This window comes from Myiozetetes cayanensis, unplaced genomic scaffold (genome assembly GCF_022539395.1).
Source record: "Myiozetetes cayanensis isolate MyiCay16 unplaced genomic scaffold, myiCay2020 scf10, whole genome shotgun sequence".
Taxonomy (NCBI): domain Eukaryota; kingdom Metazoa; phylum Chordata; class Aves; order Passeriformes; family Tyrannidae; genus Myiozetetes; species Myiozetetes cayanensis.
This window is the reverse complement of record NW_026086605.1, coordinates 13,710,737-13,727,126: the sequence shown is the minus strand read 5'-3', so window position 1 is coordinate 13,727,126 and position 16,390 is coordinate 13,710,737. Positions and strand designations below refer to the sequence as shown.

Below are 16,390 nucleotides of genomic sequence, written 5' to 3'. Positions count from 1 at the left end.
GGTAACACAGATCAGAAGCAAAGAGTATCCCTTGAGGATATAATGAATGAGTCTGAGCTCTCTTAGGGTAAAGTGAAGTGGCTGGTACTCACATGCACTCCTGGAAGCTCGCTAGAAGGGCATAACATCCCTGTCCATCAGATGTCCTCAGCCATCAAGGAAGGATCAACTGGCAGAGGGGATAGGCTGAGACTTCCAATGGCTGCAGCCAGTAGTGTTAGATTTGCATGGGAGTGTTAGTGCAAACAGCATCTTATTTTTCCTCTCTCATCTTCTCCCCCATCAGCCCCTCCTGGAACAGAGTCCTGGGAAGTCTGTGTATTGGCTGCGGAGCAACCTGAGCACTTGGAAAAGCAGAGCTATACAGAACAGCAGGCTCTCAAGCTGAGGGGTGGCATCTTATTCCCACAAAACACCGAATCATTTCCACATTCTCCTGGGTGCTGACAGGTGTGCCATTGCACAGGGCGGTCCACCACACAAAGCCTTTGAACAAAAGGGACCAGGACACTGCTGGAACCAGGTGCAGCCCTTGCCCCTGCAGGGCTGCCAGGACAGCCAGCAGAAATCCATGGCAGCACTAGAGCTCAGCGTTTTTGTTTCCCCAGCCACACTGCCTCCTCTGCTGAGAGTTTGGCATCCTAGCCCTCTTTGAACCACCAACTGCTGAATTCATCCTGAACATTTATTGTAAGAATTACATTCATTCTAGCCTAGCTAACCTAAACTGGCCAATTCCCCCTTTCAAGAAAGCATCTTACTCTTGAAAGCATGTATATAACAATAAAAAAACACCAAACAAGAGAAGAGTTCATTTTAAAGCTGTAGGTTGATCAAATGCTGTTAATTTGAAGCTATGCAAACATTACTTTTCTCCTTCATTTGAAGTGGAAATAAGGCAGACATTTTTAAACAGAAAGGGTAATTAACCACTGAATCTATTTAAGATAATCTGTGTGGTGTTCATTCTTTTCCAGTGGAAATTTACAATTGAGATTGCTTTTCCTTCTCAAAGACTCTTCAGTACTTGAGTTTTTGGATGTGAATCCAGAATTCTCCACCTCGTGCCCTGCAGCACAGCACTGTCCCAGTCCCAGAACTCTGGAATAAAGACCCTGATCCTCTTCTTTAAATATCAGTGATAAAAAGGGAAAGGACTATTTAAGGAACAGCTATACATAACCCACAAGGAGAACCTGTTTCTCGTAGAGTTGGGCAGTGTTGTTTGGGTACACACAGACACCTGGGACTGTGAGTACAGAAGGTAAGGGGTCTCATTTGTGTGTGCTGGCAGTCACAGGTTGTTTAAATCAAGCTGCATTCTTTGTTACAGACTGATCCAAAGCCTGTCACTGCAACTCCTCTTCCAAGTCTTTTATTGGATGTGAGGAAAGAGCAGAGAGGGAACAGAAAAGGTTAAAGTGGTGTAAATATGTATATCTATATATGTATACATGTACACACATATGCATAAACACCGCAACCCCTTGCCAAACAAAGAATGGGGCTGCTGGGAAACCCTGTCACAAGGAGAGATGGTGATTGGAAGTGACAGGAATCCTGCTCCCAGCGCTTCAGAAAGCAGGAGCCTTCACAATCTCCAGTCCCCCGCTGGCTCCCAAGAATGGAGCCAGCAGGGAGAGAGATGTCGGGAGTGCAGGGGTTTGTTTGTTTTCTGACCACCCCTGGAGTCAGGATCTTAAAACCACGGTGGCCTTTGTTTTAAAAAGGGCTGTTAAGTAAAACGGAAAGATCCAAGGTTGCTATCCAAAGAGCATTTTTAAGAGGAAGGTATTATGAGGGCAAGGGTGTTTGCGTTGGGATTCCAGCGAGCTGTAAGCATGACAGCATCCCCAGCCATGGAACTGTGTGGCAGTGCTGCGATATGTCAATTACTCACTCATTATTGAACAGCAGGATTCTGATTAGCTTATAAAACAAATTTGTGCTTCTCCTACCAGGATCTTGCAACAGTACCCAGAAAAACACAAAGTCTTTAAAGCTTCCCCCACACACACTTTTTTAATGGACAGGATGGCTCCAGCTCTTCTCTATCAGTCACATCCACTCTCTCTGGCTTACAGGGTGGACTCATTTGTCCCAGCCGGAGGCTGTTAGCTATGAATGGAGAGTTTGTTAATTAAAAAGTATGCTGTGGTTTTAGGAATGAGTGGGTTTTTTTGCGACTGCCAGAGCAATCTTTTATGCTGCACTCATCCATGAGCAGCAGTTCTGAAGTGGGACTGGCTACTGCAGACTCCATGTGTCCTGTGAAGCTGCATCTACCCCGGCCTCAGGGCAAAGCTGTCCACCCTGCAGCCCCAGCACTTCCAGGTGTTCACACTGCAAACATTGTGTGCAGTGCACATGTAGTAGAAGTGTGACTCACACACATGGGGCTTGAGGAAGATAGAGGATTGATATTTCGACGGTGTCCTTCCCCCCGAAAGGAAAACAGGAGAGATTCACAGCTTAATCTTTGTAGTTGTATTTAAGTTATTTTCTGAACAGTTAAAAAAAAAGGAAAAACAAACCACACTGTTACCATGATCCTAGCTCAAGTGAACATTAGTACATTAACTACACATCACCGTAACATAATCACAAAATTCAAAGCACTCATTACTTAAGAATCCAGATAACAAATATAGCAGAGTAACAAACAGAAAACTCTGGAGAAACCATGTTCTTTCTCACCTCTCCCACTTCCACATCCACCTCAGCCTGAGCAGGCAGGAATGATGTAGCACAGGTTGGCCCAGGCAACTCTCCTAAACGCAATGATCGTAAGATGATGGGGAGAAACGGGACAATATACTTTGCTGAGGTCACATTATTTTTCTGCCATGCTAGAACTGTGGCTAGGCTGAGCCCTGCAATGCCTCACGTGGTATAGACAAAGTAGCTGAAAGCAAAGTTCTACACTCGAAAGCAGCTCCATGTTTTCACACTGAATTACCCAAAAATTCTCACAGCTAGCTCCTTGTAAAAGCCACTGCAAGCAGCCTGGGACAGGCTGGCCTGCCTCCTGCATGTGGAGTTTTGCTCAGATGTAAACCAGCGCTCAAGTGCCAGCAGGTTAAAACACTTTGCCTGTGAAGGCAATAAATTCATTGTGCAGGTATGAGCAGAGCTGCTCTGTGACAAAGACTGGTATTTCATGCTGATTTTCTGACCACAGCTGCACTTGGCTCCTGCTTGAGCAGAAATCAGGATATCTTCTAGGGTGATAGGCTCTTAAAAAAAGGAACTTATTTAGGAGCTGGCTATAATATCTAAAGGGCTCGTTATGCATCCATGTACATCAGTATCCCTCTAATTTTGAAAGTATCAGTTTAATATCACTAAGGATTAACCAGTGTTGCCAACTCCTGTGGGATATCTGCTGGTCAAGAAATGTGGAATCCCAGTGGTCTTTGGAAACAAGCACTAAATAATGGGAAAAGATTTTGGCTGTGTGCCAAGGTTCCCCCTGAGACAGATGCTTTGGGGCTTTGACAGTAGGTTGGCCACACCTCATTAAAAAAAACCCAAACCAAACCAAAACAAAAAGGGTAAGGGGGCAAAGGAGGGCAAGCCAAACACTCAGCCTCAGCAGGCAGCTGTGCCTCTCAACCCACTGCTGGGGTGTGGAGAACAAACACGCCCAAGGGACCTGCTGCTTCTGTGAGTCTCTGAATTAAAAGTGAAGGCAGAAAGACTGTGACTCCCTCATGCCCATCAGTCCAGTAGGGATTTGCCAGCAGGACAGAAGGACTTCATATGGAGACCTCATTTGAGAACAGCTGGGTCACTTGCTGTTTCCCCCTTCCTTCTGGGAAGCTGATGCTTATCGCTTTGGGGGGATCACTAGGGCAAAGCTCAGCATGTCAGATGCATCATGCATGCCACTTGGAGACCCTGGCAAAGCTCATTCTTCTCTTGGTAAGTGCAGGGTAGACCACTCCTTTCTCCTCATGCCTCCAGTGCATCCTAAAAGGGGCATCAACTGACAAGTTCAATAACTGGAGGTCTTACTGGATCACCTCCTGATCACTTCTGATGTTCTCACAGAAAACCTCCACTCTTCCAAGTCAACTGCACAAGCTAAAAGATCTATTTCCAGCACTGTCCCCACTTTTGTAGAAATCCATCGCTATCCCCACACCCCCCCTAGTTTTCCACCACTTGGGTCATCTCCTTTTTCTGCCACAACTAAGCGCAGTAGGAAGGCTGCAGTAAGTAGGAAGGCTGGCTGTTCCTTCTTATCCACTTCTCTAGCTACAAAGAGCTGCTAGTATTTGCAATTTATCAAACGCAAATATTGCTCCTCCCCAGTAAATTTAGGAATAATCAGCCACAAAAGGCAGATCTAAAATGGTGTTAAAGGAAGTCAGGCAATAGCCCAACCTGGAGATGTGCTTCCCATTGGAGCCAGGATGCCAGAAAACTCAGAACCAAGCCCAGAGCTCTGCTCAGACTGAGGAAGGAACATGTGGAAGGGGTAGGATACACATACCTGGGAGCGGAGAAATGCACACGATACTCTCCAGCTTTTTCAGTGTTCAAAAAAAATTAAGAAAAAGGAAAAAGGATCCTTTGGAGCAGGAGCAGGTGGTGGGTAGGTAGAGCATGGTGGTCCAAGTCAGCTTCCAGTTTAGAAACAAGTGTAAAGCATTTCAGTGTTTCTGATGAACACAGACTTCTTAACTTGTCATCTGAATTCTTCCATTCCAACAGCGGATGTGCCTGTCCTTGAATGTTAACAGGGAGCAGAGGGAGCTGCTCCAGAGGAGACAGCTGTAGGAGTTATCTCACTGCAAATTCCTTCATGCCATTTTCTACTCGCATATTTGAAAGCAAGCTGTATTCCTCCAAGGACAAGAAATATTTGCAGTAAAAATGTGCCCTACTGCAAAGGATTCACAAGCAGGAGATGGTGTGGCCATAACAGACCGTCCTGCTCTGAATGTCCAACACCTCCAGTACTTTCCATCCCATGGTTCAAGGTGGAAGGCTCATGTGAGCTTCCTACTTGTGGGAGAAGTGCCGATCTCTACGCAGCAGAGGTATTTCATTTCAAAGCAATGTGCAACACTTAAAGCCCACAGACACTTCCAGCCCTTTTTAACCTCCTTTCAGCAGGCATATTCTAGTTATTTTCATCATAAACTCTGCAATTACTCCAGTCTGGCTGAGGGATTATCCATCCAGTTCATGCTGAAACCTCTCTCTCACATGCACTCTTGCACACACACACACACACACACACGCACACATATCCTAAGGGAAGGGGAGGGAGTTTGAAAAAGCCACATTTTTCTGACATTGGAAGATCTACTTACCAAATTGCTTCTCCTGGGGTGCAGAATAAACACCACCAAATGTCAGGCTGTGGCAGTTTCAGGTTCAAGTTAGATCAGTTAACTTCAGTTTCCTTCTTAGCCATGAGAAAATTTTTACAACTCGGGGATTGGGGTAGGAATCCTCACCCCTCTGGGGTTCTGTATGAAGTACCCACACACAGTCCCTTCTTGAGGGTAAGATACCTTTCTTACCTCGTGCCGAAAACAGATTTCAGCAGTTGCTTGCTAAATGTACCTTAAACAGCTCTATACAGCAGAGTACAAATTACGGTACCACTTGAAGACCCAACAGAACAGCAGCATGGAGCAGCAGGGCTATGACAACCAAGGACAACCTGCAGTGGTGGTGTTTCTGTTTGGTCAGCCAGTCTTCCAGTTCTCCCAAATTCTCTCAACTAGCAAAATAAAACACATCCTTGTACATGCTGGCCACAAAGATACAATTAAAATATTTGGGAGTTCTGCAGCTTTCAGTGGCTGGAGGAACAGATCATTGTTTTCTACAATAACCTAAATGTAAAAGACAGAGGATAACCAAACTGAGGAAAATAATTATTAAATCTACAGCCAAGGTCATATAAAGCCCTGCTGACATGCAACCATGCTGCAGACCTGGTAATACCTGAACTTAGGGCGACAGTGTTCAAATAGCATTAAGACTCAGAACCTGAACTCAGCAAAGTTTGGGATGTAAACTTCGATTCTCTCTGCTCCTTTGCCACTTTGGCTTTGGGACTGCAGTATTCATGATATGCGGAGCTATCTGAAAGCCCAAACAGCCTTCCTGGGCTTAAAAAGTAGTGCCAAAATTAGTTGTGGATGAAGTTATCATTGTGACTCAGAACTTTTATGACTCTGCAGCGGTAAGTTAACACTCTAACAGTGTTGCCTGAACAGACTTGTTAACCTGTTTGACTCTCACAGCAGTAGTTCAAAAAGAAAACAGGAGTGTCATCACAAGCTTTGAGATGCTCTTTAGAGCTGATGTAGTCTCTAGGCTCAATGAAAATACAGGGAACTGAGTGCTCAACACTGCTGCCCACATGCCTTAGAAACTGCTCTAGGTATTCCCCAAGCACCAGCTTTTCCTTCCTCCGTAACTCCATCACCTTCTTGTCTGTCTTAGCTGTCACCCAAATTATTCAAGTTCTCTGGACTGCTCTTTAGGGACTCCTGGCCCAGCTCCTTGCTAAATTTCATTGGTGGAAAAGCGCATCCCAAGCAATTAGAGACAATGCAACTGCTTCCCCAGGAAAGTGAAGCTGATGAGAATAGCTTAAAAACAATCCCATCTGCCAAGTTCAGAGGGTGTTAACAAAGCTTGTTTAAACCCCTTCAGCTCAGAGATAAAGGGCATCAATTTCCTACAGTAGGACTGGAGCAACTCCCTACTAAGGCAGTGGAGGTTATTTCAGATGTATAGGAGATCTGGGCACAAAACTGGAATGGCCAGGGGCTGATTTACACAGTCTTTCCTGATCTAAATGCAGGCCTGCTGCAATTCCTTCCAGCTCTGTGAAGACAGCTGTTTTCCTCTAGACTTCCCTCTAGTTCAGAGACATTCAGAATTGTTTCTCATGTCCCTCCTCTTCAGGGCTACTTTCACCTTCTAAAAAAATCACATTTTGCAAAAGTCTCAGCTAGAAAGCAAAGATCCATCACAGCTATCAGCAAAAGGACTAATCAGCCCATGTCCCTAAACCACAGTGCAGCATGCATGCAGGTTAGACAAGCACACCACAGGCTCTCCTTCCAAATGCCTTCTAGCAAGGCTAGCCCCAAAAATGCTGCAGAACTGGTCTGGAGTCACTGCTAAATGCAATGATTGTCCTCACGGCCACACTCATTTTACCCATCTGACATCTCCAGAGGACTGTGCATTTGGTCATTCAACTGAGGAAAAGTCTTATTGTCACGGCCAGAGTGTTTGTGTAATGTCTCCACTCTAGGATGGCTCTGGAGAGCTTCACAAGGTTTTTAGCAGCTCCCTCTTCCAGCACCCAGCTACAGCCTCTCTGAGGGGAGAAGGAACGGAAAGAAAAGAGCAATGTCCAGCTTTCCTTCTCACCACAGCCTCAAAATTTCTCCAATTTACAGAATAATTCGTAAGTCATCAGCAACATACTGTCTTCAGGGAAAACAGTAGGAGGAAGACAGTACAGACAATCCCTTTGCTAGTGAAATACTGTCCTGGGCCAACATTTCAGCTGGGGTAGGGGTGGACAGGATTTCAGCCCCAGCCCATCATGCTTAGGACTTTGGCAGAAGAGAGTTTAACTTTTCATTGATTATCATTCCCCAAATGAGCAGATGTTAAGGGAGACTACAATACACATCCAGCTTCCAAAGGGTTAGCATAGCAGGCAGGAGAGGAAAGAGACTGGTTTGGCTCATAATAGTCAAATTTCAAGGGTCCTCTCTCCACAAAGAAATAAGTCTGCAGTCAGAACAGCCAAAAGCCACAGGGAAGCTGGATCTCGGGGGGGAGGGTGACAGTCTGGCTGTTGTGTTTCTGTTGCTCTTCAGAGCTGAATGCTTTTTCAAAGGCCTAGCAATGGATATTGATTTCAGTCTGAAAGTAGCAGCCTCCTCCCCACCCACCCTCCCACCCACCCTGAAGTGACTCTCAGCAGGATGCGCTGTGGCTATAAGTCTTCTGCTTAACAGCAAAGCAACACATTCTGGCAACATCTTAAATATATTCATAGGACATCTGTGACTGGGTTTGGAGGGGAACCAAACAGGGTAAAGGGAAGAGGAGTGAACATGAAGAGGGGGATGAGGGAGGAAAGGGATGGGAAGGTTTAAAAATGTTAACTGTTCATGAAAGATAAAAGTCATCTTCTGATATAGCAGCACTTTAGCAGTCAGCCGCGCTGAGTAGACCCTGTCTGAGATCAACCGCATGCCAACTTTGTTCCAGAAACAAGTCTGAGAGCCTCTCTCTTCAGCAAGTATTGGTTACGTGGATAGTTCTTTTGTCCTGGCATTTAAATACTGCAGCTTAAATGAGTCCTGGGAACGAAAAACAGAACAAACCAAACAAACCCCATTCGTACTAAATCTTTTAATGATTTGAAAGAACATCTGATTGACCAGAGTGTTTGAGAAAATCAAGAAAGCTGATCTGACAGGTCTGGAGCACCAGCATACAGTTACCAATCAAACAGGATCCATGATGTGCCCCACGACAGAGCATTTTCATGGGAAAATGTCACTATGGAAACACCTTTGCAGAAGCCTGTTAGCTCTTCTGCCATTTTTCTCAAGCTATTAACAGTAATCGTGCATGTACCCACCAAAGCGAGCAATCATGCTATCCCACTTCACTCATATACATCAAATTCACTCTACAACTGACCCCAAACCTATGAAACATTATGTCCTCCCCACACTGTACTCACCAAAGACAAAAGGGTAAGGTGATGAGCAAACCAGCCAGGCTCTGATATGAACAATTTAACAGCCATGCCATGTAAGAGAGAACGAGGGCTAGGTCCTATCAGTATATTATTTTGCATGTTGATGCATCTTGATTAAATTTGCCTGGGCTTATGCCTCAGTGTCTCCTCCCCTAGCCAAACTGTAATCTTGAATCAGCTTGCTGCAATGTGAGGAGAATGGTCACCACTTCAGAGGGAGGGAATAAAGCTGATGCTTCTTGGCAAAACCCTCCTGCCTGGTGACAACTGCCCAGGGTCAGGCCATCTGCATCCCCTTGTTAGGCAGCAGCTGCTCTACTCGCTCTGCAGAAACCCTTCTTCCTTCTGGACAGCAGTGATAGCTGATTTAATTATTGATGATGATGGACAGAGGAGGAGGAAGGACTTCTTCGGGGGAAGTCATAGGCGCCACATGCCACAAAATAAAGTCCCTATTCTAAGGTATCAAAACCACTCCTGTACTTTTACAGGACACTGTAATTACTGTACAACCAAGATGAGAAATACTGATAGACCCAGATAATTATTCAAGCAACATGCTCATACTACATCCAGTGTCTCCTTTGAGCCTCCTTTTATTTTGTGATTTTTTTTTTTTTACCTGTGCGAGTGTGAGGTACAGTGTAGTGTTATTTATCTGGAGATGTAGGTGTATGTTCTGGACGGGGAACGAGTGGATTCTGCTTGGGCAGCTGGGTCATTCAGAAAATCCCAGATGAGGATGGTGTCATCATGTGAGCTGCTGACAATCTGGAACTCGTCAAACTGAAGTCGAAAGACTCTTCCAGAATGCTCCTAAATGCAAGTGGGAGACACAGCATGTTACTATGCAAACTAGCTGGCACCTGGGATGAAGGAGGGAATATGAACTCGGGCTTGATTCTATCTAGTGTTACATTAATTTCTCAGTAAACCCCACATAACACACTGTGCATCATGATCACAGAGCATAAATTACACTCTCTCAGTGAAAAGTGTTTGCCATATCCGAGTACTTGGCTTGCAGGAAGTTTATATTACAGTTGTCCTGCTACTCCTTAAATCCCAGTGCTGGATACACACTGTGCAAAACAAACCAAACTCTCTCCACCACACAGTTCTGTCTGGCAAGACTGACAGGTACACTGCCTTCCTTGTTCCTTGGCAAAACTCGTTCCTGAAATTACAGCACTCCCTGATGCACTAGGTTACAGGGGAAGAGATGACAACTTTGCATTCACAACTTGGCACCATTGCCACTACTGAAGAGGAAAGAGCTTAACACTGGAGGACACTAAGGAGCCTGCTGTAAAGTCCAGTGACACAGTAATAATTCCTCTTAAGCAGTTCTAAAAATATGAACTAGAAAGGGCATTCTTTATAGGCAGTTTGCATTCTGCTCCAAGGCTGAGTGAAAATGGCATGACGATTTGGCAAGAGTTCAGATCATAATTAACAGGAGGTAATGGCAAGATCTTGGATATCACAGAGCAAATCCACTATGCTTTCCCTTTTGTGTGGCCTATTTTCTCTTGGTGCTTACAGTGCTGCAAGACTAGTGGCCTCCTCCTTGGTCAGCAGGGAACAGAAACTATGCAACCAGGGTGAGCCCCATTTCCTCCATCAATACACATTTCTCTTTAATGCTTACACATTGTAAGGGGCTGAGGGTCAGGAAAAGAACTCTTAAAATACTTTAATACTGAAATCACAGGTTTCTCAAACATTTATGTGAAAGATTAATTATTAATAAATGGAAAACCTTTGTCTTCTACCACAGGACTACAAAAATACAGCTCAGTTTGTAAAGTGCAACAACTGCTTAAAAGTGAATTTCTAAATCTTTAAATTATCTGAAAATAATCACACACAGAAGTCAAATTCTAGTTTTAAGATAAATTTTTAAAATTTCTAATTAATGAAATCTTTCTGATCATCTAACTATAACTCAAATTTGTCTTACAAACACACCTTATGAATTTTTATCTTCCCACCTACTCTAAAAAGAAGTGTTTTTCCAGAGTTTGTGCTGTAGCAGTGAAGAAGTGCTTGCTAAAAAGTATCACTACAACAGTCAGATCCACCATTGGATTGCTCATACAGACAGTGAGAGAGAGAGAGATACCTGTTTCCAAAAGGGTTGCCCTACCTGGACTGCCTAGGTTGTAAGGAAAGCTGACCTGTGTGCTTATTCTGTGCATGGAAAGCGTCTGTCAAATTCATGTGGCCACCGTTCCAGCTAACGCAAGACAAAACTGGAAGGGACCTGGCATGCAGCGAACATTTGTTATCTGTGCACTTTCCTCCTACTGTTTGAAAATTGAACACAAGCAGCAGGAGACTCATGATGTTCATTGTGCAGCCAGGTTTAATTTTGGAGGACGAGGAAAGAGGAAAAAAAAAACAAACCATGGGCAAGCGGGTATAAGGACACCCTGTAGTCATAAAAGTCTAAAAGCACCACAATGGCCTCCTCTGCTCCCCACTCCTCTTTTGGCCCCCTCCACTGCTATCAAACAGGGATTTATGAGTATCCATGTGTTGAGACTCCTGTAGTGTTTCCATCCCACCACTTCTGATTTATAATATAATTAGCTGGGGCACTTCGGTTGTCCACTGCTGGAAAATGCAGAGGAAATCACACCAGTTAAATTAAGTCTACAGGTTAGCTGGCACACATTTGTCTCAGGTTGGAGCAGGAACACTACTAATACCAGGACTCTCAGGATATGTGCTCATGGGCACTGAGTTGTTCCATAGTTTGGAACTGGGTGGCCAATGACAAAAGGGTTTTTTTGGATTTCAGCCCTGATACTATTTGCTGCTCTATTTGGCTAACAAGAAGGTGTTTCAACATAGTACCTGCAGGCATCCAAGGCACTCAAGGACTCTTACTCTGCAGCTGAGGTCCAAATACATGACTGGAAAAGAGTTAGCATGGCTTAATGATCTACTGCCTGTCAGCTGAGTCTCAGTAACCCTCACAGCCTGCATCAAATGTGAAGTAAATACTTCAGCAAAATCTACAGCAATGGTAGCAATTCAGGTGGAGGATGAGTGCGCAGAAGGTCAGCCAGCACAGCTCAGTGGGTGAGAGACACTTTTAGAGAATCAGACAGCCCTGGTATGATCCCAGTTTAGAGCACAGGCTACAGTCATGTGCCACAGCAGGAAAAGGTCTAACATACCAACCCAAACACTGCCCAAACAAGACTTTTTAGTTATGAAATAGAAACATTTAGTACTTCTTCTTCAATGAGAATTTGGTACAGGTTGAAATCTTCCTTTGGGACTGGCTGAAATCTTCCTTTACCACCAGCAACAGTGCCTGTTTTTCAGGTTAAATGTGGTGGAGGAACACTTATAGGAACCATCCCATGACCTTGACTGTACTGTCATTTTTCTCACAACTTTCCCATGTTACTGTGAGACCAGTGCAGAGCCACTGTTAAGCATGACTGTGAATGCCGTTAGCACTCACACAATGACATTTTAACCACATCATCATCAGACCTGTACTAAAAACCAGTGGACGGCATGAAAATAGTAGTTGTTGTTTAAGGATAAGGCAATTTCACTGTTTGTTCCAGTCCTTACTTGCTTTTTCCTTAAACACCCAAGAGCCAGTTAAAAGCAATCCCAAGGGTGTCTTCGTTCCTGCTCTTCAAATTTGGGATGTAGTACTTTTCTTCAAGAAACTTCATGTTAACAATTCAGACAACTTACTACACTATCAGGTAAACGCAGGGTAAAGTAAACCCACTGGCACATGGATTCCAAGAAGGACATTCTCAAAAATGGATTTACTTGTTAACTTCAAATCACAGAATAAAACTGATAAAAAGTGAGTGAAAACTCCCAAAGTTCTTACTTTTAATGCTTTATAGCTTGCAACTTTAAAAAAAGTTGGACGCCCAAAAAAAGCCAGACCCTGAGGAATTATGTCTGGATCCCACAGACTGGGGCTAAATTACTTGAGTTTTCATAGCTCAAGATAGCCCTGATCAAGGACACTTTTTCCAACACCCCTACCAAAAGCTCTTACCACAAGGGTTCGCAAGCAGAGGGTCCCTGCTGGAGCACGGGGGTCCAAAGCAGCCACAAGATCCCATACTTTAATTTTCCTAGTAGTGAAAAAATAGACAAACACCATGGCTCTGTTAAAGAGAAAAGAGCAAGTACTCACACACACACAAAAAAAAGTAACTGTTAGTACAACTCAGTTAATAGACCATTTTAAGGAAAATTGCAGCAGTCCTTCTGCTCTTCAGACCTGGTTCTTGAATTTTCCCTTTGTAAAGCTTATAGAGCTTAATGGGAGGAAAAAAATAAGCTGTCAACAAAGCAGGTGGTAATAACTAACAGAAACGTGGGAGTGTAGACAACTAGTCTGTAATGGCAAATGGTCCAGCAGACATAACCACAGATGGGAAAGATGCTTCTCATGATTGGTTGAGCTAGAAGAGGTTTCAGGTTGAGTCAGTCAGATATTCTTAAACCAAAAGAGCTGGACCACATACACCAAATCACATGGACTTGTTTCAAAAGAACAAAAGTTATGCTTTGTAGCATGGCCCTGATTTACTGGCCATGAAAAGGTCCTCTTAGTATGACAGACAGAGAATCTAATATTTATAGGGAAGATGCAGCGAAGTGGGATGGGAGACACTGAGACAGACAGGAGGATGCAAAGCACTGACTGCACTGATAACCTCACCCATCATATGCCCCACTGACTATCCTCTTGTTATCAAAGCGTATGCATCTCACCAACTCTTCATGGCCTTCCAGTACTCGTAAACATGCCCCACACTCGATATCCCACAGCCTGGAAGAGAGTACAAAGAAGCCAATAAGAATTTTTTAATATCTTATCACTGCAACTAAACATTCAGTCTTTGCTTGTAGTTAATGGAAACTTGGAAATAAAGATTATGATGAAACAAAAAAGAGAAAACAACATAGAAGAAACAAACTATATTCGTAACTCCTTTTCCTATTAAGTGGATGCATGCTTTTCAACGTGACCCTGTGATGTTACAGTATCACATGGGAAGTGAGCCAGAGACCAGTTGCGTCTAATATCTAGTGCTGTAGTAACACAAGGTTATCTCCCAGTTATCTTCACGTTGAGACTCATTTTATATTACTGGGGTTCCTTTTTTATGAAAGTGTCCTGCCATGATTTTAAGATGTTAAGAGAGGGAGATTTACCAATCCCCCTGGCAGCTTGTTTCAATTGATAATATTCTCAGGGCATGTGCCCCTTTCTGCTCCCCTACATGCCTATTTCTGATTTGGAGACTACCATTGGACGAATCAAGTCATCCATACAGTGGTGAAAGGTACAACAATAAACAAGCCCTTTTAATTTGTCATTCCTCCCACTGAAGGAATGTTTACTCTGTAATCCAGTCACCTGATACATAAATTAAAATGGACAATCTATGTTTATTCTTTTATAATGCATTTTCTTCTTGCTCTCAAGTAACTTCTGTGGCTCTCTGTGAACTGTTTCTAATAATAAAATTTTAGAAAAGTTCTGTCACCCAAAGCAGCATACAGTAAGAGGCCCAGTAACACATTATTCTCTCAACTGTAAATATCCCAGAGTTTTGACATCTGTAATGGATTTTGAGCATGGAGAATAAATTAAAATATTTTCATTTTTACACTTACACACTACCTTTAAAAACAGTTAAGAAATGCTACAAACAGTTATGAAGTAAGTCTATTTTTTTTCCATGCTTTTGTCAGCTCTTTGACATAACTCCCAATTACCACGGATCAAGAAAGATTATTTGCCTACAAGAACTGAAATTCTCTGACATGTATTGTATCGAGGTGTTCATATAGTACTCTTTTAATAGCAGTATCTGCTGCAGCTCCGTGACACTTAGGGGAAAGCAAGCAGCCACAAATGTTCTTAAATGTTCATTCATAAGCCTTTAGACTGACATGTCCTCCACAGAAGTGAGAAATATGGGGGGTTTGCGGAATTTCTCTGGGTGACATATCTTGAAGCAGCACAGCTGCTGAGAGACAAAGATAAACCACCCCCACATATATTACTCCTGAGGTCCCCCAGGGAATAATCCAGATCCAGGTGATATGTGCCCAAGGTTGGTGGACAACGATTGCAGGTGTCTTGCTACAGCCAGTTGCTCTCAACTTTGGACAACAGAGGAAAGAACAGAACTCTTTTGTAACTACAGAACTGGGAAAGGATTTGTCTATGCATGTTTGAAGCCAACTAGGAGGACAAGATGATTCTGTGGAGTTGATCTCTCAGGAATCTGTGAAGACCCCAATGGTTTCACATGAGTATAGCACACCAGTCAAGGTCAGAGCAAGAAACTTCATGGCAAAGGTCAGCCAAAGGCACTCTGCCTGGTCAGAGAGCATTAAGTCTCTCAAGGATGGACAATGCCAGAGATTAACTGGTGCAGAAAGGTTTGAAGAGCAATCTTGTGCCAGGAACTTTTGTGCCATGTGTTTCCATTCCTTGCCATCAATCCTGAGATTGCCAGCAGATCTGGGAGGCTGCATCACGCTAATTCAGGCCTGTATTTTCAGGTCCCAGTTTGAGGTTTTACCTGAATTTGAATGGGATTAGAAGAGGTGATCATGTCCCCAGTCACATGGGGCATGGGCCTTCATGTACAAAGGGGATAAATGCTATTAAGAGCAGAGCTTCCTAGCACAGTTGGTGCCAAGGGTAACTCCCAGATTTGATAAGCTTCTCAAATGTCTACTTCTTTAAATAGTCAAAGGAACAAATAGTAAAAGAACTAATTTTAAGGCTTGAGAACTAACTAAAAAAATGTTATGCAGTCGAAAACACTACCACTTCCTTCCTACAATTTTGGGAGAATTTCTAGAAGCAGAGTGAGGTCTTCAATTATCCCAGCCTTTAATTCACTTGAAGTCCTGGCAGAGCTGAAAGATGTACAGAAGGCAGGTGAGCCTCAATCCCCATCTCTTAAAGAGAATGCTGTGGTCTAAACAGACCAGTATCAGATCCCCATGTGGGCACACACTGGAAGTAGAATACACACGTGCAAACCAACCACTCATTTAAAAATTACCACAAGATGTTTAAGTCTGATTCTATTTTCTTGCCCTAAATTCTCTGGTTCATTTTTTTCCTACACAGTGGTTGTCTGTAGCAATTAGGAACTCTGGCCCTAGATGCTTGAATTAAACTTGATGGACCACTTTCTATCAGTTGGAAATCAGCACAATGATAGTGATGTCTGTGTAGCTGTGTCCTCTTACACTGGTGACATTTCTGGCCTAAAACAAAACCCAAAACATTTTTCCATGTGGAGTTTCCCTACAGAAGAAAGATACTGATTTCTCAGCTACTCCACATGTCCTTACGTTTGCAGTTGCAAAACTAGAAATCACAGTCATCTTTTGCAAAAAAGTTTCACTGCAACTGAGGAATGATGAACTTTAAGTTCTGTATCAGCCTCTCCTAAAGGCGAACACACAACATCTGGCACTTTACAGGGAATTCAAATCAAACATACAAATCATCAAGCCACCCACAAAGATGACTCAGTAACCTGCCCTTTCTTAATCACCCTTCCACTGACTTGTGCCCTTTGCTAATGGCTG

At 43.5% G+C, this 16,390-nt stretch overlaps 1 protein-coding gene across 5 annotated transcripts in view; it reads right to left on the bottom strand.

Annotated features, from left to right (window-relative positions):
* Positions 1-2,472: 2,472 nt before the first annotated feature.
* Positions 2,473-16,390, bottom strand: part of BTRC (beta-transducin repeat containing E3 ubiquitin protein ligase) — a 121,957-nt gene continuing 108,039 nt past the window's right edge. For all 5 annotated transcript variants that reach the window (XM_050336094.1, XM_050336119.1, XM_050336086.1 and 2 more), the window contains 4 exons: positions 13,485-13,595; positions 12,813-12,891; positions 9,390-9,583; positions 2,473-8,360 (listed from right to left, as the gene is read on the bottom strand). In XM_050336094.1, the coding sequence (XP_050192051.1) occupies positions 9,422-9,583; positions 12,813-12,891; positions 13,485-13,595 (352 nt within the window). In that variant the 3' untranslated portion in view covers positions 2,473-8,360; positions 9,390-9,421. The remainder of the gene's footprint in view (positions 8,361-9,389; positions 9,584-12,812; positions 12,892-13,484; positions 13,596-16,390) is intronic.